Genomic DNA, 24,598 nt, shown 5'->3' with positions numbered 1-24,598 from the left:
ATAATGAAACTATACATATATACTAGAATTGGAAACGAATAATATATACTACTATGCTATACATATGTACTATGGCGTGCTATGACTATATACAATGCAATTATAGTGCTGTGTTGTGTGAGGACGGTTCCCTGCCTGTTCCCTTCGTGTTGTGTGTTGTGTTGTGTGTTGTGTGTTGTGTGTTGTGTGTTGTGTGTTGTGTGTTGTGTGTTGTGTGTTGTGTTGTGTGTTGTGTGTTGTGTGTTGTGTGTTGTGTGTTGTGTTGTGTGTTGTGTGTTGTGTGTTGTGTGTTGTGTGTTGTGTTGTGTGTTGTGTTGTGTGTTGTGTGTTGTGTGAGGACGGTTCCCTGCCTGTTCCCTGTTCCCTTACTGTGTTGTGTGTTGTGTGTTGTGTTGTGTGTTGTGTGTTGTGTGGTGTGTGTTGTGTGTTGTGTGTTGTGTGTTGTGTGGTGTGTGTTGTGTGTTGTGTGTTGTGTGTTGTGTGGTGTGTGTTGTGTGTTGTGTGTTGTGTGGTGTGTTGTGTGTTGTGTGTTGTGTGTTGTGTGTTGTGTGTTGTGTGGTGTGTGTTGTGTGTTGTGTGTTGTGTGAGGACGGCGGATGGACATTTGCATCTTTTCTAAATCCAGTGTATTTACATTGCATTTGTTTGTAATGTCCATGAATACAAAACTCTGACGCCGAGGCTTTCAAAGCGACCCCAGCTATGTCTGATGGAACCTTACAAACCCTACAACCCCAGCTATGTCTGATGGAACCCTACAAACCCTACAACCCCAGCTATGTCTGATGGAACCCTACAAACCCTACAACCCCAGCTATGTCTGATGGAACCCTACAAACCCTACAACCCCAGCTATGTCTGATGGAACCCTACAAACCCTACAACCCCAGCTATGTCTGATGGAACCCTACAGACCCTACAACCCCAGCTATGTCTGATGGAACCCTACAAACCCTACAACCCCAGCTATGTCTGATGGAACCCTACAAACCCTACAACCCCAGCTATGTCTGATGGAACCCTACAAACCCTACAACCCCAGCTATGTCTGATGGAACCCTACAAACCCTACAACCCCAGCTATGTCTGATGGAACCCTACAAACCCTACAACCCCAGCTATGTCTGATGGAACCCTACAAACCCTACAACCCCAGCTATGTCTGATGGAACCCTACAAACCCTACAACCCCAGCTATGTCTGATGGAACCCTACAAACCCTACAACCCCAGCTATGTCTGATGGAACCCTACAAACCCTACAACCCCAGCTATGTCTGATGGAACCCTACAAACCCTACAACCCCAGCTATGTCTGATGGAACCCTACAGACCCTACAACCCCAGCTATGTCTGATGGAACCCTACAAACCCTACAACCCCAGCTATGTCTGATGGAACCCTACAAACCCTACAACCCCAGCTATGTCTGATGGAACCCTACAGACCCTACAACCTCAGCTATGTCTGATGGAACCCTACAAACCCTACAACCCCAGCTATGTCTGATGGAACCCTACAAACCCTACAACCCCAGCTATGTCTGATGGAACCCTACAAACCCTACAACCCCAGCTATGTCTGATGGAACCCTACAAACCCTACAACCCCAGCTATGTCTGATGGAACCCTACAGACCCTACAACCCCAGCTATGTCTGATGGAACCCTACAACCCCAGCTATGTCTGATGGAACCCTACAAACCCTACAACCCCAGCTATGTCTGATGGAACCCTACAAACCCTACAACCTCAGCTATGTCTGATGGAACCCTACAAACCCTACAACCCCAGCTATGTCTGATGGAACCCTACAAACCCTACAACCCCAGCTATGTCTGATGGAACCCTACAGACCCTACAACCCCAGCTATGTCTGATGGAACCCTACAAACCCTACAACCTCAGCTATGTCTGATGGAACCCTACAAACCCTACAACCCCAGCTATGTCTGATGGAACCCTACAAACCCTACAACCCCAGCTATGTCTGATGGAACCCTACAAACCCTACAACCCCAGCTATGTCTGATGGAACCCTACAAACCCTACAACCATACATATGTACTATGGCGTGCTATGACTATATACAATGCAATTATAGTGCTGTGTTGTGTGAGGACGGTTCCCTGCCTGTTCCCTGTTCCCTTACTGTGTTGTGTGTTGTGTGTTGTGTGTTGTGTTGTCTGTCGTGTGTTGTGTGTTGTGTGTTGCGTGTTGTGTGTTGTGTGTTGCGTGTTGTGTGTAGTGTGTAGTGTGTTGTGTGGTGTGTTGTGTGTTGTGTGTTGTGTGGTGTGTGTTGCGTGTTGCGTGTTGTGTGAGGACGGCGGATGGACATTTGCATCTTTTCTAAATCCAGTGTATTTACATTGCATTTGTTTGTAATGTCCATGAATACAAAACTCTGACGCCGAGGCATTCAAAGCAACCCCAGCTATGTCTGATGGAACCCTACAAACCCTACAACCCCAGCTATGTCTGATGGAACCCTACAAACCCTACAACCCCAGCTATGTCTGATGGAACCCTACAGACCCTACAACCCCAGCTATGTCTGATGGAACCCTACAACCCCAGCTATGTCTGATGGAACCCTACAAACCCTACAACCCCAGCTATGTCTGATGGAACCCTACAAACCCTACAACCCCAGCTATGTCTGATGGAACCCTACAAACCCTACAACCCCAGCTATGTCTGATGGAACCCTACAAACCCTACAACCCCAGCTATGTCTGATGGAACCCTACAAACCCTACAACCCCAGCTATGTCTGATGGAACCCTACAAACCCTACAACCCCAGCTATGTCTGATGGAACCCTACAAACCCTACAACCCCAGCTATGTCTGATGGAACCCTACAAACCCTACAACCCCAGCTATGTCTGATGGAACCCTACAAACCCTACAACCCCAGCTATGTCTGATGGAACCCTACAGACCCTACAACCCCAGCTATGTCTGATGGAACCCTACAGACCCTACAACCCCAGCTATGTCTGATGGAACCCTACAACCCCAGCTATGTCTGATGGAACCCTACAACCCCAGCTATGTCTGATGGAACCCTACAAACCCTACAACCCCAGCTATGTCTGATGGAACCCTACAGACCCTACAACCCCAGCTATGTCTGATGGAACCCTACAAACCCTACAACCCCAGCTATGTCTGATGGAACCCTACAACCCCAGCTATGTCTGATGGAACCCTACAAACCCTACAACCCCAGCTATGTCTGATGGAACCCTACAAACCCTACAACCCCAGCTATGTCTGATGGAACCCTACAAACCCTACAACCCCAGCTATGTCTGATGGAACCCTACAAACCCTACAACCCCAGCTATGTCTGATGGAACCCTACAAACCCTACAACCCCAGCTATGTCTGATGGAACCCTACAAACCCTACAACCCCAGCTATGTCTGATGGAACCCTACAACCCCCGCTATGTCTGATGGAACCCTACAAACCCTACAACCCCAGCTATGTCTGATGGAACCCTACAAACCCTACAACCCCAGCTATGTCTGATGGAACCCTACAAACCCTACAACCCCAGCTATGTCTGATGGAACCCTACAACCCCAGCTATGTCTGATGGAACCCTACAAACCCAGCTATGTCTGATGGAACCCTACAAACCCTACAACCCCAGCTATGTCTGATGGAACCCTACAGACCCTACAACCCCAGCTATGTCTGATGGAACCCTACAAACCCTACAACCCCAGCTATGTCTGATGGAACCCTACAAACCCTACAACCCCAGCTATGTCTGATGGAACCCTACAAACCCTACAACCCCAGCTATGTCTGATGGAACCCTACAAACCCTACAACCCCAGCTATGTCTGATGGAACCCTACAACCCCAGCTATGTCTGATGGAACCCTACAGACCCTCCTGTGCGCTCATATCAGCCGACGCAGGGAAGCTGGAAGTACCGCTAAAAACACCGGGACAACAACGCTCCACACGTCCCAAACTCTTCTCCCTTCTGGCTCCCAAACTATGGAATGCACTTCCCATTGCAGTCAGAACTACAGACTCACTCCCAATCTACTATTACTACACACACACACACACACAGGACAGCGGTGTACTCACGGTCCTCCAGGCTGGTGTTGGACGCGGAGCGTTGGAGGTCCTGAGAGGACACGAGGGACATGTCTGACTGGGACGGGCTGTCCTCGTCCTCTGGGTCTGGAGACTGTTGCATCATCTCCTCGATCTCCTCCAGCACCTACGGGACACGCACACACACGCACACGCACACGCACACGCACACGCACACGCACACACACACGCACACACACACACACACCAATTCTGAGTCAGGCCTCAATTTGAACCATGTAGTGCCAGCAAATTTTTCAAAATCTTATTTTTTTTTGCTTATTTAACAAGCAGACCTACTCGGTAGCGCGCCACTTGGTGGCGCGCTACCGAGTAGGTCTGCTTGTAGGTCTGCTGCGTGTTTGCGTGCGTGCGTGCGTGCGTGCGTGTTTGCGTGCGTGCGTGCGTGCGTGCGTGTTGGCGTGTCGTGTGTGCGTGCGTGCGTGCCGTGTGTGCGTGCGTGCGTGCGTGCGTGCGTGCGTGCGTGCGTGCGTGCGTGCGTGTGTGTGTGTGTGTGTGCGTGCCGTGTGTGCGTGCGTGCGTGCGTGCGTGCGTGTGTGTATGTGTGCGTGTGTGCGTGCGGTCTCACCTGCTCGGCGGTGAACAGCGGCTCGTCGTTGTGTGTGTGTGTGTGTGTGTGTGTGTGTGTGTGTGTGTGTGTGTGCGTGCGTGCGTGCGTGCGTGTGTGTGTGTGTGTATGTGTGTGTGTGCGTGCGGTCTCACCTGCTCGGCGGTGAACAGCGGCTCGTCGTTGTGTGTGTGTGTGTGTGTGTGTGTGTGTGTGTGTGTGTGTGTGTGCGTGCGTGCGTGCGTGCGTGTGTGTGTGTGTGTATGTGTGTGTGTGCGTGCGGTCTCACCTGCTCGGCGGTGAACAGCGGCTCGTCGTTGTGTGTGTATGTGTATGTGTGTGTGCGTGCGGTCTCACCTGCTCGGCGGTGAACAGCGGCTCGTCGTTGTGTGTGTATGTGTATGTGTGTGTGCGTGCGGTCTCACCTGCTCGGCGGTGAACAGCGGCTCGTCGTTGCTGACGTTGAAGGACACAGTGATGATGGAGTGCAGGTCCATCTGCTCCCTCAGGTCCTCGTCTTCAGACAGGTCCAGAGACTGCTCCTCCAGAGTCTGTCCACCACCAGGGGGACAGAGGACAGGACAGGGGGAGAGAGGAGAGGACAGGGGGAGAGAGGAGAGGACAGGGGGAGAGAGGAGAGGACAGGGGGAGAGAGGACAGGGGGAGAGAGGACAGGGGGAGAGGGCAGGGGGAGAGAGGAGAGGACAGGGGGAGAGAGGAGAGGACAGGGGGAGAGAGGAGAGGACAGGGGGGAGAGGAGAGGACAGGGGGAGAGAGGACAGGGGGAGAGAGGACAGGGGGAGAGAGGAGAGGGGGAGAGAGGACAGGAGGAGAGAGGACAGGACAGGGGGGGAGAGGAGAGGACAGGGGGAGAGGACAGGAGGGGAGAGAGGACAGGGGGAGAGAGGAGAGGACAGGGGGAGAGAGGAGAGGGGGAGAGGACAGGGGGACAGAGGAGAGGACAGGGGGAGAGAGGAGAGGGGGAGAGAGGACAGGGGGAGAGAGGAGAGGGGGAGAGAGGAGAGGACAGGGGGAGAGAGGACAGGAGGGGAGAGAGGACAGGGGGAGAGAGGACAGGAGGGGAGAGGACAGGACAGGGGGAGAGAGGAGAGGACAGGGGGAGAGAGGAGAGGGGGAGAGAGGACAGGGGGAGAGAGGAGAGGACAGGGGGAGAGAGGACAGGGGGAGAGAGGACAGGGGGAGAGAGGACAGGGGGAGAGAGGAGAGGACAGGGGGAGAGGGCAGGAGGAGAGAGGAGAGGAGGAGAGAGGAGAGGACAGGGGGAGAGGACAGGGGGAGAGAGGAGAGGAGGAGAGAGGACAGGGGGAGAGAGGAGAGGACAGGGGGAGAGAGGAGAGGACAGGGGGAGAGGACAGGGGGAGAGAGGAGAGGAGGAGAGAGGACAGGGGGAGAGAGGAGAGGGGGAGAGAGGAGAGGACAGGGGGAGAGAGGAGAGGACAGGGGGAGAGAGGACAGGGGGAGAGAGGACAGGGGGAGAGAGGACAGGGGGAGAGAGGACAGGACAGGGGGAGAGAGGACAGGGGGAGAGAGGACAGGGGGAGAGAGGACAGGGGGAGAGAGGACAGGACAGGGGGAGAGAGGACAGGGGGAGAGAGGACAGGGGGAGAGAGGACAGGGGGAGAGGGGAGAGGAGGAGAGAGGACAGGGGGAGAGAGGAGAGGACAGGGGAGAGGGGACAGGGGGAGAGAGGAGAGGACAGGGGGAGAGAGGACAGGAGGGGAGAGGACAGGGGGACAGAGGAGAGGACAGGGGGAGAGAGGACAGGGGGAGAGAGGACAGGAGGGGAGAGAGGACAGGGGGAGAGAGGACAGGGGGAGAGGGGAGAGGACAGGGGGAGAGGGGACAGGGGGAGAGAGGAGAGGACAGGGGGAGAGAGGACAGGGGGAGAGAGGACAGGAGGGGAGAGAGGACAGGGGGAGAGAGGAGAGGGGGAGAGAGGACAGGGGGAGAGAGGACAGGGGCAGATAGGACAGGGGGAGAGAGGACAGGACAGATGAGAGAGGACAGGACAGATGAGAGAGGACAGGGGGAGAGAGGACAGGGGGAGAGAGGACAGGGGGAGAGGGAGGAGGTGGAAAGTAGACAGACAGACAGACAGACAGACAGACAGACAGACAGACAGACAGACAGTATAGAATCAGAATCATCTTTATTGTCACAGTTTTACTCGCCTCGGTGCAGCTCTGATCTCTAGACCAGGGACAGACTGTCTGGGCCAGGCTACACCCCCCCCTCTAGACCAGGGGCAGACTGTCTGGGCCAGGCTACACCCCCCCCTCTAGACCAGGGGCAGACTGTCTGGGCCAGGCTACACCCCCCCCTCTAGACCAGGGGCAGACTGTCTGAGCCAGGCTACACCCCCCCCCTCTAGACCAGGGGCAGACTGTCTGGGCCAGGCTACACCCCCCCTCTAGACCAGGGGCAGACTGTCTGGGCCAGGCTACACCCCCCCCTCTAGACCAGGGACAGACTGTCTGGGCCAGGCTACACCCCCCCCTCTAGACCAGGGGCAGACTGTCTGAGCCAGGCTACACCCCCCCCCCCCTAGACCAGGGGCAGACTGTCTGGGCCAGGCTACACCCCCCCTCTAGACCAGGGGCAGACTGTCTGGGCCAGGCTACACCCCCCCCTCTAGACCAGGGACAGACTGTCTGGGCCAGGCTACACCCCCCCCTCTAGACCAGGGGCAGACTGTCTGGGCCAGGCTACACCCCCCCCTCTAGACCAGGGACAGACTGTATGGGCCAGGCTACACCCCCCCCCCCCCCTAGACCAGGGGCAGACTGTCTGGGCCAGGCTACACCCCCCCCCCCCTCTAGACCAGGGGCAGACTGTCTGGGCCAGGCTACACCCCCCCCTCTAGACCAGGGGCAGACTGTCTGGGCCAGGCTACACCCCCCCCCTCTAGACCAGGGGCAGACTGTCTGGGCCAGGCTACACCGCCCCCCTCTAGACCAGGGGCAGACTGTCTGGGCCAGGCTACACCCCCCCCTCTAGACCAGGGACAGACTGTCTGGGCCAGGCTACACCCCCCCCTCTAGACCAGGGGCAGACTGTCTGGGCCAGGCTACACCCCCCCCCCCCCTCTAGACCAGGGGCAGACTGTCTGGGCCAGGCTACACCCCCCCCCTCTAGACCAGGGGCAGACTGTCTGGGCCAGGCTACACCCCCCTCTAGACCAGGGGCAGACTGTCTGGGCCAGGCTACACCCCCCCCCCCTCTAGACCAGGGGCAGACTGTCTGGGCCAGGCTACACCCCCCCTCTAGACCAGGGGCAGACTGTCTGGGCCAGGCTACACCCCCCCTCTAGACCAGGGGCAGACTGTCTGGGCCAGGCTACCCCCCCCCCCCCCCCTCTAGACCAGGGGCAGACTGTCTGGGCCAGGCTACACCCCCCCCCTCTAGACCAGGGGCAGACTGTCTGCATGGTCAGGCTACACCCCCCCTCTAGACCAGGGGCAGACTGTCTGGGCCAGGCTACACCCCCCCTCTGGTTGGTGAAATTCGTTTTGTTCCCATCGCGTTATATTTCGTAACATGATGGGAGTTGAAAATGTTGTAAATGTGTTTTCGTATTGAATACTTTATTATTCATTATAAATATTATTTCTCACTGAACGGAAACTAAATGGAAACTAAATGATAACGAAGCTATTATGACTAAAACTAAATATATTGACAATTTAGTCAACACAAAAACCAGACTAACATGTTATAGGAAGGGACTAGTGGACAAGAGATCCAGTATAAGGGACTAGTGGACAAGAGATCCAGTATAAGGGACTAGTGGACAAGAGATCCAGTATAAGGGACTAGTGGACAAGAGATCCAGTATAAGGGACTAGTGGACAATAGATCCAGTATAAGTCAGATCGGCTATTTTCAGCAAGTGTAAGATCAGTCATTTCGACGGCATCAAGGCCCGCTAAAATACATGTGTGTGTGTGCGTGCATGCGTGCGTGCGTGTGTGTGCGCGTACCTCGTGCCTCCTGAGCTGCAGCGCGTCGAGGGTTAAGCGTCGTGTGTGCGACGTCTTCCAGTCCACCGGCATCACGTTGCCGTAGTTATCGGTCAGCGCGTTCCACACCCTGGAGACAGAACACAGGTCAAAGGTCAACACCCTGGAGACAGAACACAGGTCAAAGGTCAACACCCTGGAGACAGAACACAGGTCAAAGGTCAACACCCTGGAGACAGAACACAGGTCAAAGGTCAACACCCTGGGGACAGAACACAGGTCAACACCCTGGGGACAGAACACAGGTCAAAGGTCAACACCCTGGAGACGGAACACAGGTCAAAGGTCAACGCCCTGAGTGGGGAGGGACAGAAGACAATGGAACCAGTGTTGTTTTCGTCGACTAAAACTAAGACGAAAAATGTTCGTCGACTACATTTTTTCACTGACGAAATCTAAATAAAAACTAAATGATGGAGAGTTGCTAACCAAATGGACCCTTTTAGATCTGCCAGGCTCACAAGAGATACATTGTTTGTTAAACATCTGCAGTACTTGATTTCTTTTTTGAAGTCTACATAATTAGCTAAAGTAAAATAATTGTTATTTTGACGTTAACAGGCAAACGAGAGATAACGTCTGCCTGTTATCTCTCCATTATGGTACCAACATCAATACAGCATGGAATTGTGGACAAAATCTTATCCAAAAGAATATGCTTGTGTTTTACCGTCTTTGATGCTAAATGTCACCATGGTGGTTCCGTGGCTCAAATGGACCTTGACATGAAAAGGGTTGAAAACCATGTATTGCTAAAGACCAGAAAAGACTCAGACTGGGCCAGGCTAGTGGTTTGTTGGCTCAGGAAATGCTGACAGGATTCCAAAAGAATATCAGAGTTCTCAAAAGTAAGCATTAGCGCTGAATGCCATTGATGCACGTGTGGAACTCCATATTTGGTCAAGACTGACGTCATGTTTGATGAGGTCAGGTTTCAGTCAGCGTGACTTAAAAGCTGATTCCACAGAGTGTGAGGAGCTTTAGTCAAAGAGAAGAGAGAGAGACAGACCATTGGATCACACATAGAAAGATAAACCCTTACAACTTAATATTCTGCTGTAATCACATCATACACATTCCTGGATTGTATAAGACAGACATCACTGGTTGAAGACACCCCATGACCACTAGTTCAGAAACCTATAAGAGACCAAACGTATCTATCAATAGTTTTGTTTCTGAAATGGTTCGTCCGTTCAGGTATCATGAGTGGAAAGAAGAATATGAAGCAAAGACAGAGGCTGAAATCCAGACGATGATCCAGGAGAGACGAGTGAAGATTCAGGAGGTCAAACGCTCAGTAGAGCTCAGCAGGAAGGATGCAGACACAGTGACAGCAGGCAGTGTGCAGATCTTCACTGATCTGATCAGCTGTATTGAGAGAAGCCAGGCTGAGCTCATTGGTGTGATTGAAGAGAAGCAGAAAACAACAGAGAAACAGGCTGAAGGCTTCATCAAAGATCTGCAACAGGAAATCACTCAGTTAGAGAAGAGAGTCACTGGGCTGAAACAGCTCTCACATTCTGAAGACCACATCCTCCAGAACTTCACCTCCATCAACGCCCCTCCACCCACCAAGGACTGGACAAAGGTCAATGTCCATCAGTCTTCATGTGTGGACACTGTGAAGACAGCTGTGGCTCAGCTGGAGAAGACACTCAGTCAAGAGATGATGAAGCTCGGTGATGTTGAGCTGAGGATGATCAAGAGATATGCAGTGGATGTGACTCCGGATCCTGATACAGCACATCCTGACCTCATCCTGTCTGACGATGGAAAACAAGTGAGTCATGGAAACATAAGGAAGAATCTCCCAAAGAACAAAGAGAGATTTGATACATGTGTCGATGTCTTAGGAAAACAAGGATTCTCCTCAGGAAGGTTTTACTTTGAGGTTCAGGTTAGAAGGAAGACTAAGTGGACTCTAGGAGTGGCCAGAGAGTCCATCAACAGGAAGGGACAGATCCCACTGACCCCCAACAATGGTTACTGGTCGATAATGTTGAGGAATGGAAATGAGTACAAGGCTCGTGCTGGCCCTGATGTCCTCCTCCCTGTTAGAGAGAAGCTCCAGACAGTGGGAGTGTTTGTGGATTATGAGGAGGGTCTGGTCTCCTTTTATGACGTGGAGGCCAGAGTTCTCCTCTACTCCTTCACTGGCTGCTCCTTCACTGAGAGACTATATCCATACTTCAGTCCCTGTCTTAATAATGGTGGTACAAACGCTGCTCCTCTGATCATCTCCTCCTGTCAACATGGACACTGATCTCGGTGAGGACGAAGGGAACTTGTTCCCTCCAACGTCAAAATGATAAGAGAAAACATGTATTAATAAATTATGCATATATGAGGAAACAAGTGAGGAAAACCGAAGGGGGGAGAACAAACACACACACACGTACACATTACAATTTGGGCATTTTAAGTAAGACACGGTACAAGTGAGTACAAGTTATATTTTAATGAATTACTTAATTATTATTTTTTTCTGGTCTTTCTTCACCTAAACGTCATCAGTGATGTTCATGTTCATGTTCATTGCAATGCCATTGGTCATGATATTGGCATATATATACCCCCCACAGAGGCTGAAATTCACACAAATTAAAGATTTCTGGACTCTGGACTGATTTTTTTTTAACCTATGACTTTTGACCTTTAACACTAATAAAAGTAAGTAAAATAATTGTAACATGTGTTTTTTTGTGATCATTAGAATGTCTAGAAAATGTTTTATTCATTATTGTGAAAGATATCCCCCAAATGTAAATTATTAACCTCTTTGGTGGGGACGTAACAACTATAAAGAAAGGTAAGAAAGATAAGAAAGCATTCTAGCATGGAATTCTCCTTTAATTTCTACTTGCAAAAAATTGATTTCAACCTTACTACTACTTTGTACTACTAGGACTAAGACTAAAAAATATGTTAAAAATAAATAAATAAAAAAGATGAAAAATGTATAATAATTATATAATAATGATATAATAATATAATACATTAATAATTTACATTTGGGGGATATCTTTCACAATAATGAATAAAAAACATGTTCTAGACATTCTAATGATCACAAAAAAACATATATTACAATTATTATACCTACTTTTATTAGGGTAAAGTCTTAGGTTAAAAGAAATTCAAAATTGCACAGAGTCCAGACATTTTTTATTTGTGTGAATTGCAGCCTCTGTGGGGGGTATTTATATGCAAATATCATGACCAATGGCATTGAAATGGCATTGCAATGAACATCACTGATGACGTTTAGGTGAAAAAAGAACAGAAAAAAAAAAAAAAATTAAATAAATAAGATTGTTGCTAAAAAGCAACGCTGGGTGTTAGAGGGTTAAACAGACACGAGATGCACCGAAGGAGAAAGAGACACAGGAACTGACACTGTGGGAGAGCGTTTCCTCTCTGACGCTTATCAGTGTGACACAGCGTTCGTTGCGTGTTGCTCGTTCCTCCTTCCCCCCCCCGTTAGGCCTGTCACTCACAATCATTACATCATCGACTGATCGCCAATTATTGGAGATGATCGCAAACTATGTTGTCGAGAGAATGTCCATACATGTTCTTAGTAGGAGATCTACAGTGGATGTAAAGGCTTATAATTAGCAGACATGGCAACGGTGGATGTAAAGGCTTATAATTAGCAGACATGGCAACAGTGGATGTAAAGGCGCTCTGAGGTCAAAATGACTCTGCATCGTCACACGGACACACTCGTTCACATGCACTAATGCCACACACACACACTTTACATAACATCCACATTTGTGGAGATTTCTCCCCCAGGGTGCTCGGGCACAGTTTGAGGGAGATGTTTCTAAGTAAGGCAAAAGGCTGGCACGCACGCACGCACACACACACACACACACACACACACACACACACACACACACACACACACACACACACACACACACACACACACACACACACACACACACACACACACACACACACACACACACACACACACACACACACACACACACACACACACACACACACACACACACACACACACACACAAGCAGTTGCTCCCTTGTTGGACAGAAGACTCATTAGTGAAGCCAGGCACGTCGTTGTGAGACAGGCAGACAAGCAGACAGACAGACAGGCAGACAGACAGACAGACAGACAGGCAGACAAGCAGACAGACAGACAGGCAGACAGACAGACCCAAACAGCACCAATGATTCACCACAGCAACTCATTGCAACCAAACGGTTGCGACTAGCTGCAACCGTCATCTTGTGACTGCAACTTGTTCCTGTTCGCAGATGACTCAGCACTGCTGGTCTCGGACCAGGAACCAACTGCAGGTTGAAAAGACCCTCAGCTCTGAACTCGGTAGAATCTGCTCCTGGCTCGCTGATATTAAACAAACTATCCTTACACCTGGGAAAAACTGAATCCATTCTCTTTGGATCTAATGGTAATCTCAGCAAGGCAAATGGCTTCCTGGTTAGAGTGGGTGACAATATTATCGCACGTAAAGATGAAATTACCTACCTATAGGCTCCATCCTGGAGGCTAATCTTTCCGGTGATAAAATGGCCACCAACTTAATCAAAAAAGTCAAACAAAGAACAGGATTCCTTTACAGGATCTCCTCACTGGTCAACAAAAACACCTTGAAGACCTTAACAGGAGCCCTCGTACAAGATATTTTTGACTATGCAATATGCATGCACCTCCCATGGTACCACAGCACCACAAAGGCCCTTAACCCATTCTGGGCGGGAACCCCTTTTGGTGTTTTAAGCATTATATATTAATATAGCTATTGAAAAATAGCAGCTCATAGCAGCTCATAGCACGCTATGAGCACGCTATGAGCACGCTATGAGCTTGTAGATCTGCTGTTTTTGAAAAATCGGGAAAATGTGTCGCAAATCTTTCAATATATATATTCTTTCAGAGCGAATGTTTTTAACTCAAATCTTTGCTTCTGGGGGGGTCTAAAAGTGAGAAAAACATATTTTTCATTTCACTACGTCTTTAATAACGAAGTCCACAACCCACAACACCAGAGGGAGTGCAACAAACCATGTACAACCCAGATTCGGCACAAACAAGGGACTAAATTATTTCCGCTCCTATGCCACCAAAATGTGGAACGCCCTACCAACAGTCATTAAGACATGCGAATCCCTTGACTCCTTCAAAACCACTCTCAAAGGGCACGGCTGCAATTCGAAACTGGTCCCGTAAAATCTGAATCCCCCCCCTTTCCCCTCACTGTATGTTTCTTTTCCATTTTTACCTCCTTTATGATGAATTCCTGTTCTGTTCTTAAACTATATAGAAGTGTCTCTTTGTACGTCTCTAAATGTTTTGATGCATTGACCATGGTGGACCCTCTTGTAAACAAGTGTAATGCTTAATTGGGTCGTCCACTCACAGTTAATTAACAGTCTTTGTATTGAGTTTGTGCTTGAAATGTACTGTAATTCTGCAAACTGTTAAAGCATATTTCAATCAACCAACCAAAGCTATGGACCAGAGCTAGGGAGCTTGTATTTATTAATTTACTTGTTTATTTATTTACACCTGTAAAATGGTGTCGTGACAAACACACTATGTTGAAATAAATCAGGCACGTTTCAATTATTTCTGCAAATTAAATATAGCTGTGGCGAAACCTCCATCATGTGACTACAGTAGGAGGAGCATCTGACATGAGATCAGATTCTAAAAATGTCAGTTTTCTGAAAAAGCTATGTTTCTATGTCAGTCGTTCTATGTCAGACCTACAAGCTCGTAGCGCGCCACTCGGTGGCGTGCTACGAGCTTGTAGATCGGCTATTTGTCAATAGCGAAAGCATAGCATAATGCTAACACCAAAAGGGGTTCTCGGCCAAAATGGGTTAAAGATATTCAAGTTCGAACAAACAAAGCACTGACTGGCCCCAATGAATGGATTCATTCCAGTTATCAGAATAAAAATGCTTTGAGGCAGCGGTGGCCGAACGGTTTGCGGAGCGGTCTTGATATCGGTAGGTCGCTAGTTCGTATCCCCGGACCGGCACGTTAAAATTACCACCGCTGAAGTGCCCTTTGAGCAAGGCATTGAACCCCTACCATGAAATGTTCTATGAGCAGGGCCTGGCTGTAAACAAGTTCTTGAGCTTAGTCCAGTTACCCTGGGTAAACATAGTACCTTTCCTTTCCTTAGTCCAGTTACCCTGGGTAAACATAGTACCTTTCCTTTCCTTAGTCCAGTTACCCTGGGTAAACATAGTACCTTTCCTTTCCTTAGTCCAGTTACCCTGGGTAAACATAGTACCTTTCCTTTCCTTAGTCCAGTTACCCTGGGTAAACATAGTACCTTTCCTTTCCTTAGTCCAGTCACCCTGGGTAAACATAGTACCTTTCCTTTCCTTAGTCCAGTTACCCTGGGTAAACATAGTACCTTTCCTTTCCTTAGTCCAGTTACCCTGGGTAAAAAATAGTACCTTTCCTTTCCTTAGTCCAGTTACCCTGGGTAAAAAATAGTACCTTTCCTTTAGGGATGCACCGAAATTGAAATTCTTGGCCGAAAACCGAATACCGAATATGATTAATATTATACATCTTTTTTCCTACCATTGCTGTCATGGCCGTACCTTAAAGCTACCTGATTTATTTAAAATAAATGATTATGGCAAAACTTAACTTAAATAATAATCACTATTATGGGTCCATAAAACATTTATTCAGCCCTTTTGAATGCATTAATTCCATACACTATTCGGTGATATATTTTCTGCCTATTCGGGCCGAAACCGAACATTTTCTGCGGCTGAATATTCGATGCATCACTAGTTAAAATAGTATGTTTATACAGAGTAAGTACAGAATAAATAATCTCTCAATCACCGGGTAATGACTGTGACACAGTCCTGTATCTGAAAGGTCAGAAATGCAGTCCTTGCAACCACAATGTTTCCAGCCAGACAGGTCTAGTCCAGAATGCCACTTAAGCACTATAAATACTTTGTTGTACAACAAATAGAAAAAAATGTTGACCTACAAGCTTGTAGATGTTTGGAAAATGTGAAAGATTTAGAAAGCTTTTGCCTATAATGCCATGTTGAAAGTGGTTATCACTTAACATACCTATACCCGCACAGTATCATTGGTATGAAGTGTAACTGAATATCGCTGTTTTAGTATCCTCACCCATTAACATGAGTCTGATTCTACAAATGTTATGTTAACTTAAATAATAATCACTATTATGGATCCATAAAACATTTATTCAGCCCTTTTTAATGCATTAATTGCATACACTATTCAATGATATATTTTCTGCCTATTTGGGCCGAAACCGAATAGGCCGAAAATGCATATTTAGCCATTTTCTGCCGAATATTTTCTGCGAATATTCGGTGCATCACTACTTTCCTTTCCCTAGTCCAGTTACCCTGCAGGGTAAACATAGTACCTTTCCTTTCCTTAGTCCAGTTACCCTGGGTAAACATAGTACCTTTCCTTTCCCTAGTCCAGTTACCCTGGGTAAACATAGTACCTTTCCTTTACTTTCCTCCTGTAAACACCTCAATTGGAATAGAATATCCCGTTCCAAATTAATTTCCATTATGGTCTGGAGGTGGTCTATATCACCATATAAACACTTTATTCCTATAATGCTACTGGGAGTTTAGAATACATAAATTATGTATTATTTTACATGTCTGCCCTTAGTAGACTACAGTGCTTTATGCCCTGCATGTCCAAGCAGGGATGGCCATTTGGAGACATTCTATGTGCGCAGAAATGTGCTATTTTACCCATTAGAAAAATACAAATACACCAGTCCCCCCCCCCCCCCCATAATAAAATGCACTTGTTTCGTGTGGTTGCAGGGACTGCGCTTCAAAATATATTTGTATTTTATTTCATCAGATAATAGCTGTTAGTGTTTGTCGGTTATTTATTTCTTAAGGGATAATGGTTATGGGTGATGAATTCCTGTTCTGTTCTTTAACTACATAGAAGTGTCTATTTGTACGTCTCTAAATGTTTTGATGAATTGAACAAGGTGGACCCTCTTGTAAACAAGTGTAATGCTTAATTGGGTCGTCCACTCACAGTTGACAGTCTTTGTATTGAGTTTGTGCTTAAAATGTACTGTAAATTCTACAAACTGTTAATAAATATTTCAATCAATCAATCAATGTGTGCATGGTATAGTAACTGAGGTCAGTGAGTCTAATGGAGCACTTCCGCTACGTGGTGGCTTGGCTGTGACGTCACGGACGCATCCCGTGCGTTCTCTTTAGAGTAGCCCATACATAGAGTAGAGTTAGCCTGCTGTAATGCTAACGTGGCTAACTTTCAAGGTTCAAAGTTAAACCTTCTCCAGCCTCAGTCAGTCTAGTATAAACTATAAACACATTTACATGTCAAGGACCCCCCATATGGCCGCGGACCCCCCATGGCCGCGGACCCCCCATTTGAGGAGATTCCATGCCAGGGACCCCCCCCCCCCCCCTAAATACAACAGCATATTTAATGACAACACAACATCTCGTCAAGGTTTTGGTCAACAGTCAGTCTCAACCGATCCATATACAAAACAAACAAAACACGTCTACATGTTGATGTTCCGTGAGGACCCCCGTGGACCACCTAGACCCCCCCCCCCCACCCCACGGACCCCCTGGTGGACCCCACGGACCCCCTGCTGGACCCCACGGACCCCCACGTTAAGCACAAAGTTAGCCCTATTAAGTCACAACATACAGATTTTGTCAACAGTCTGTGACTCTCAAAAACTAAACGTATTCTAGTAAAACTGTCCCTCTTGTTGCTGGGGACCCCCGCGGACCCCTAGTTCAAGGCAACAAAGTGTCTAAAATGAAGACTCGCACAATAAGTTAGAAGTCACAACAAACAAACAATAACAGCCAGACAGTCACTCAGACAGAGACAGCAGGACACGTAGCCTCTTTCTGAGGGGTCCCCGAAAGGGACTACGGCCAAATAGGGGACCCCGTAGAACCAGACCCCCTCCCCCTCCTGTCCGTGGACCAACCCGGCGGGCCCCACGGACCCCCCGGCGGGCCCCACGGACCCCCCACTGTGAGCACAAATGAAGTCACATTAACCTACCCGTCGTGTCTGAGGAGCCCGTCCTCCGTGAAGGGCTGGACCCGGACGGGCGCCATGCTGTCCGTGGCGGCGCCGTAGTCCCCGAAGACCGCTCCCAGCTGCCGGTCGAAGCCCCGGACCAGCTCCTCCACGGACCTGAAGCTGTGGAGGTCCTGGTGGTCCTCCAATGTGGACCTGAAGCTGTGGTCCTGGTCCTCACAGGACGACATGAAGCTGTGGTCTTCCTCCTCCTCCTCCTCCTCCTCTTGGCCCGACGAGGCGTCCTCTTCGCCCTTCGGAGGGTCTCTGGCCGCGGCGTGGTGGTTGGAGTTGAGCCGGTCGTCCTCCTCCTCCTCCTCCTCCTCCGAGACCTCCTCGGACGCCTTGAACTCGTTGAAGTCCTGCCAGTCCTCGTCGAAGTGGGCCAGCGGAGCCGCCATGTCTGTCTGTCTGACCGCAGGGCTAAAGGGTTCGGACCCACCGGGCAGGACAGGACAGGACAGGGGGTTGGCAGCCTGTGTTCTCCCCGCAGACGGTGCTCTGTTCTGGGCTGACACAACCTGGAGGAGTCGGTCTGACTGACTGACTGACTGAACTAACTGACTGACTGGAGGGAGGAGGCTGGAAACCCTGGACTGGATCCGACGCGACGGGCTGGAGGAGGCTGTGAAACTGTGGACTGGATTTCACTTCACAGTCCGGGCTGTGAAAACCTGGACTGTGATCGGGTTGCGGAGGTGGAGCGGAGCGGAGGAGGCTCAAGAGGTGAAACTGTGGACTGAAGTCTCTTGGACCAAAGCAGGGGTTCCCAAACTTGCGGCACCTTGTGGTGCGCGAGCGCCCTCTATAGGGGGTGCGTGACATGACATATTTTGACTATATAATATTGTTGTGTATATTCCGATTCGTACGTCTCTAAATGTTTTTGATGAATTGAAAATGGTGGGCCCTATTGTAAACAAGTCACAAGTGTATAATGCTTTATGAGTTTATGCTGTCGTCCACTCACAGTTGACAGTTTTTGTATTGAGTTCAATGAGTTGTACTTGAAATGTACTGTAATTCTGCAAACTGTTAATCAATCAATCAATGAAAACAGGTTAATGGGCGGTTTCATGGTGTTTCTTATAGGCATATACACGCCGAATATTCCCGAAATGATTGACACAGAGTAACAGGGTTACTTTAAACAATCTATGAAAGTATTGAATAGGCCTATAAGTAAAATAACTATTCCAATCAATTACCCATACTTGAAATATGCAGAAAGGTGTGCTTATAGGTCTCTACACAATAATCGGGTCGCGGGGGCAACAGCTCCACCAGAGAGCTCCAGACTTCCCTCTCCAGAGCAACATTATAGTGACTAGCTACTGGTGACATCTCATCTCAGACAGCGAGGTCAGCTTGCTGCAGTAAGAGTTTGTTATGTCTCTGTTAGTTACGTCATTATAGGATCCAGCTATGTCTGTCCTGTGTGTATAATAATTAATAAATCTTGTGAACCTTTTAGCGTGATACTGTCCGGTCCATGGCCCCTCCTCAAGTGTATTGTGTATCTCTAGAGTTACAAAACGTACAAAACACATGTTAGTACTCATATTATAAAGCTTAGAACGGTGAACAGATTTCTATAGCCATGATTAGGACATTTACAAGCCTTATTTTAAATTGCTTAGACGTGTGTGCACACTGCATTAAAAGGCCATTTAAGCATAGGCTATATGGAAGTTTTGTGGAAGTAAAATAACCATTCCAATCAAATCCCCATATTTGAGTTATGCAGACAACTGGTTTCATATTGGTCTCTGCACAAAGTAAGGTTTCAAAAGTTGATCATATTATTTGTTGTCACAATTTGCGTGTGCCAATATAGGGGTGCATGTATTCATAATTCAATGCATGACATCTACCACTAAGCTGCTAGTCTGTGATGGTTATCATACAAACATGTGAAGTAGAGATGTCCAGCTAGTCAAAATATTCAAACAAGAATTAAGGATTATGATTTCATGCACATTATTAATGTCTGCTGCCATTGGATAAAAACAATCTGTTGATCACATCAATGGTTCTTTATAGTTTAGTGGCAGCATATTGCCCCCCCCCCCCCCCCTTCATCTTCAGGTTTATTATTGATTACTGTTATCTGTGAAATGGAATTATATTGCACAGAATACCTCCATGAATGATATAAATGCTACTGTAAGCTCCATTTGAGTCTCCTACTTGTGGCCAATGATGTCCGTCCACTGAGGGGTGTGGTCAATGTGAAGGTTGGATGGGTATTTAATCAGGTCTCAATCAAGCAGCAGGTGTTGCTGACGAGAGGCAAACAGTGTTCAGACTGTGTTTAGGAGGCTGTTTGTATCATTGGTGCCGTGTCATTAGTCAGAAGGTTCATTGTTCCGAAATTACTATCCCTATCTCTAACCCTAACCTAAACCTAACCGCAAGCACGGGAGCAGTGCATGTTCGGACTAACAGGACTTCGGACCTATGGGCAGTTTCCGTATCATTTACGTGCATTTATTTATATGTATGCTGTAGTGACTAGGCCTGCAGAGACAGATAATAAATCCTCATTATACCAACTCTACGCACATGTTTGGACATCACTTCCTGGAGCACACGTCTTAAACTACAACCCCACTGTCGGCAACCAGTAGTGCCACAAATGTAGGATGTGGGCGCTACAACTACATTTAATATTTGTCTAATCATGTTTGTTGTGACACTGACTACTTTACTACAGTATAGGCTGTAGTGGCTAATCAACACCAACAATAAAACTTTAAAAGCCACTAAATGCACCGGGCAGCGAATCTTACGCAGTTGCAGGAATAACACCAATGTCCAGTCAGGGGCAGCCACATTTGATGTTGTTTTTATTTGCTCATCCAGACAGACATAGTGTAGGATACAAAGATGTCAAAGTGTCTCCCTAGCTGCTGCTGGTAAAAAACCGTGTGCCTTCCCAGTGCTCTCTGACTCCCTGAGTGCTCTCTTAATTAAATACTCAGCTGTGAACTGCCCATCACCTTCAAAATAAAAGCTTTATCTGCAACAGAAATAATGGCTGTAAACAAACCAATTAAGCAAAGTAAATTAAACTAAAAATAAGAAATGCATTACATATATAACAGAAATACTGAAATAGCAAATCACTGAATATAGCTCCCACATTCCGGCCCCTAATTGTGAGAATCACAATTACAATGTGTAAACGTACAAGGGAGCTATTCTTTCCATCCGTGTACACGTCTCCCTCTCTGTAGCCACTGAAAGATAAACAGATGGAGAGAAGACAGGATAGAAAGAGAAAGTAGATAGAATTGTCCATTTTCTATTTGATGTACAAGTCACTCTTTTCAAAGAATCCTGGGGGAAAGTTGGGGTTTCCTTTCAGCAGGAGAATATGGTTTGGGGTGGGGGCCTCAAGGTCATGGGGGTCGTCAGATGCTTTTATGGGGGTTCTGCACAACATGTGGTTCTTCCCAGCGTGTCCTCCATCTCTGAAGATGTCCTCCAGTATGGGGTCTAATATGTACAGTGGACTGTTCTTGGAGAAGATATTTGAACCATGTTTGAGGGAGGTAACTTCATTCTTGAACCTGTGTTTCTGCACAAAATGCATGCTTGCCTTCTCTGCTTCATCACAATCTTTTGGAGTGAAATGTTTTCCAGACAGTGTGCACTTGAAGCTGTGGTGATTCTGTTCAATACTTTTGATTCGAGTATCATTGTCACTTTTGGTGGCTTTAAGCTCCTTTCTCTTTTGACTCAGAAGCCTTTTAAGTTCAAAGAACCGGGAGACAGGCATTTTAATCTTCCCAGATGAGAAGCAAGATGAGTCCTTAACGATGGCTGCTGCTTCTCTTTTGACCTCTGGGTCATCAATGGGAAATACCGACTCCATTTCCAGCGTAGGCCACTCGTTTTCAAGCGAATCTGGGCCATTCCTCTTCAGGCCTTGAAGTTGCACCTTGATGCTCTGCAATTCACTTGGCAAGACCGGATCTTCTTTTCTGAAAGGTAAGTCAATGTAATGTTCATTTTTCATTTCTGTTGTTCTCATCGTGCATTGAGTGTCCTCTCTGGGCATTTCAAATTGTCTCTCTGATGTTTCATTCAAAGCATGGTTGTGTTGTTTAATTAACTTTTCTTCCAGATGTTCCACAGATATATGATTTGTTGTGACAACAGAGCAGCCAGTTTTAACTCTGCACCTAGTTCCACTCCTGAGTGGTCCATTGATGACCCAGCCAACTCTTCTTCTGACTGCGTATGGTCCTTCATTTTTGCTGTTGATCAGCTCCCATGGTTCCATCACTTTTGCTGCATTAGTTCCGATGAGCATATCCACATCTGCATCCAAGTCATGCAGCTTTATGTTCTTCAAGTAGTGCCATTTGTCCACTTCATCCTGTCGTGGAATGTTCACTCTTGACACTGGCATAGCCTTTTGGGTTAAAACATTTGGCAGTTCAATAAAATCATTCCTATTATCCATGCCAGATATTTCCAAGTGAGACAAAATACTGGTACTCACTATTTTCTTTTGCCCCATTGTTCTTAATAGAGTACTGGCTGGCTTGCCACTTAGCCCCAGTCTCTTTGCAAGGTTCTGCGTGCAAAAGGTACCAGAACTCCCCGGATCCAAAAATGCATAGGTCTGCACAAATCTGTCACTCATTTTGCTTTTCACTTTAACTGCAACAATGGAAAACACAGCATTGTCCTCGTCTCCAGCCCCTATATGGCCACATGTCTGAGGCTCGCAGGAGGTTACACTCCCAGGTTCATTATGCTCAATGTGAAGAACTGACGGATGTATTTTCTGACACACGCCGCAATACAATCTACTCGTACAAAATGTACTTGTATGTCCCACTTTCAAGCATCCAAAACAAATCCCATGCTCCTTTATGAAATCTATTTTGTCTTTTTGTGTCTTGGACTCAAACTGTGAGCATTCGTCAAGTGAGTGACTGGTTTGTTGGCAGAATAAACAGCATTGTATGTGACTTTTGTTTTCCTCTTTCACTGCAGTGACACTGGTGGCAAAGGTGCCCTGATTCCTCTGCCTTGGTTGAGTGACAGTGGGGGGTGACCTGTTGTAGCTGGTATTTTTTGGATCCTGAATATTTCCAAACAGTGGGTCAGAGACAATTCTAACTTATTTTTCAACAAATGTCACAAGGTCAATAAAAAGTGCTCTGCAACCACGTTGCTCCTGTAAATCACATGCAACATTCCTCCATTTCTCCCTCATCTTATAAGGAAGCTTCATGACAATATTTCTGAGGTTCGATGGCATGTCCAACTCATTCATGTGCATGATTTGCTGTGTTAAATTTGAGCATTCCCTCAAGAAAAGAGAAAAGGATTGCAGTGCTTTGACATCTTCTCCTTTAACCAGAGGCCAGCTATCAATTCTGTCCATATAAGCAGAAGCAATTTTGTATTCATTTCCAAAATGTTCAGAAAGCAAGGATTTGGCCCTTTGGTAGCCTTGAACAGAGGGTAGGTGCTGACAACTTTTCACCAGGTCTCTTGGTTGCCCCCTGGTGTACTGTTCTAAAAAGTGTAAACAATCACTTGCATTGTCAGTTTTGACCTCAACACAATTTTCAAAGGATCTGATGAAGGAATGGAATTGAAGGGGGTCACCATCAAAAATGGGTATTTCTCTCACTGGTAGGGAAGATGCTAAATTTTGCTGTACCAACATGTTAGTAATTTCAGTTTGGCGTTGCATAATGTTCACAATGTCATTTTGGGTGCAATTATTAGATGTAATGTTCGAGGTGGATGCCTGTCCTGTTTGTGGAGTATTGTGAACCATTTGTGTTATTGGTGCTCGAGTGTTATTGGTTGATGGTCTGAAGTCTGACTGCAATGTTGCCCTTTGTGTGGTTTCCATAAACCTGATGGTCTGTGATCTTGTCTTTGGCCTTACAGTGACAGCCTGGGCCTCAGGGTGAGATACATTTTGCATGTCATTTTTGTCATTTCCCTGTGGGACAAATTGATTAGCTCGAGGGTTGAGTTGGCTTGTCATTTGATTCTGAGCCTTGTTTCTTTCCAGGTATGAGTTCAGTCCATCTGATCTTCTGGAGCTGCATGTTGAGCTGGTTTCCAACACACTGAGTTTGGCATTAGTTGCAGCTAGCTCACTCTCCAGAGCCAACTGTTCCTTTTCCTTTCTTATTTTCTCAGTTTCCTTCCTTAATTCCTCCTCCTTTGCTTCCAACTCATGTTTCCTTTTTAATGCATTAATGCGCTCCACAAGTGCTGCCTTGTCAGCCTCTGCATTTAGCCTGGCGGATGCAGCAGAGGAGGTCTTAGATACATTAGAGTGTGTTTTTTCCCTTGGACATGAAATGTTGGAGACACTGTCCTCCGGATTTATATCATCAATAACTCTTTGCTTAGTTTGAATCTCAACATCAATGTCAACATTGTCATGTATTTCAACACCATTTTCAACCTCATTTGCATTTGTTTCAACACCAGTTTCATTTGTTTCAGACTCATTTTCAACATTATTTTCATTCGATACCACATGAGGGTGCCCAGCAGCAGACAACCAATCCTTCACCGCCTCAGTGAAATGACAAAACTTTGTCATTGTTGTATTGAAATGTGTATTTTGCCTTTTAACCTCCTCCTCAGGCAAATCCAGATTCATGAATGACTCATGCATGTCCATAGCCTCCTCATAACACTTGATGAATTGACACAACTGAGCTTGCACAGAATTCACATTGGCAG

At 47.3% G+C, this 24,598-nt stretch overlaps 2 protein-coding genes across 4 annotated transcripts in view; one reads left to right on the top strand and one right to left on the bottom strand.

Moving 5' to 3' along the window:
* Nucleotides 1–18,268, bottom strand: part of fez2b (fasciculation and elongation protein zeta 2b) — a 29,233-nt gene extending 10,965 nt beyond the window's left edge. For 2 of the 3 annotated variants that reach the window (XM_083790757.1, XM_083790759.1), the window contains exons 1-4: nucleotides 17,843–18,268; nucleotides 8,693–8,801; nucleotides 5,117–5,242; nucleotides 4,115–4,250 (exon numbers count right to left, since the gene is read on the bottom strand). In XM_083790757.1, the coding sequence (XP_083646883.1) occupies nucleotides 4,115–4,250; nucleotides 5,117–5,242; nucleotides 8,693–8,801; nucleotides 17,843–18,261 (790 nt within the window). In that variant the 5' untranslated portion in view covers nucleotides 18,262–18,268. The remainder of the gene's footprint in view (nucleotides 1–4,114; nucleotides 4,251–5,116; nucleotides 5,243–8,692; nucleotides 8,802–17,842) is intronic. The other variant, XM_083790758.1, reaches the window with a different exon arrangement.
* Nucleotides 9,915–10,997, top strand: LOC310876328 (zinc-binding protein A33-like; the record flags this gene model as incomplete). Its single annotated transcript, XM_083789852.1, has 1 exon — nucleotides 9,915–10,997. The coding sequence occupies one exon, from the start codon at nucleotides 9,915–9,917 to the stop codon at nucleotides 10,995–10,997; it is 1,083 nt and encodes a 360-aa protein (XP_083645978.1).
* Nucleotides 18,269–24,598: the final 6,330 nt, after the last annotated feature.

This window comes from Protomyctophum parallelum (genome assembly GCF_964188405.1).
Source record: "Protomyctophum parallelum genome assembly, chromosome: 19".
Taxonomy (NCBI): Eukaryota; Metazoa; Chordata; class Actinopteri; order Myctophiformes; family Myctophidae; genus Protomyctophum; species Protomyctophum parallelum.
Note: the sequence above shows the minus strand (reverse complement) of the source record. Positions and strands in the feature narration are given on the sequence as shown.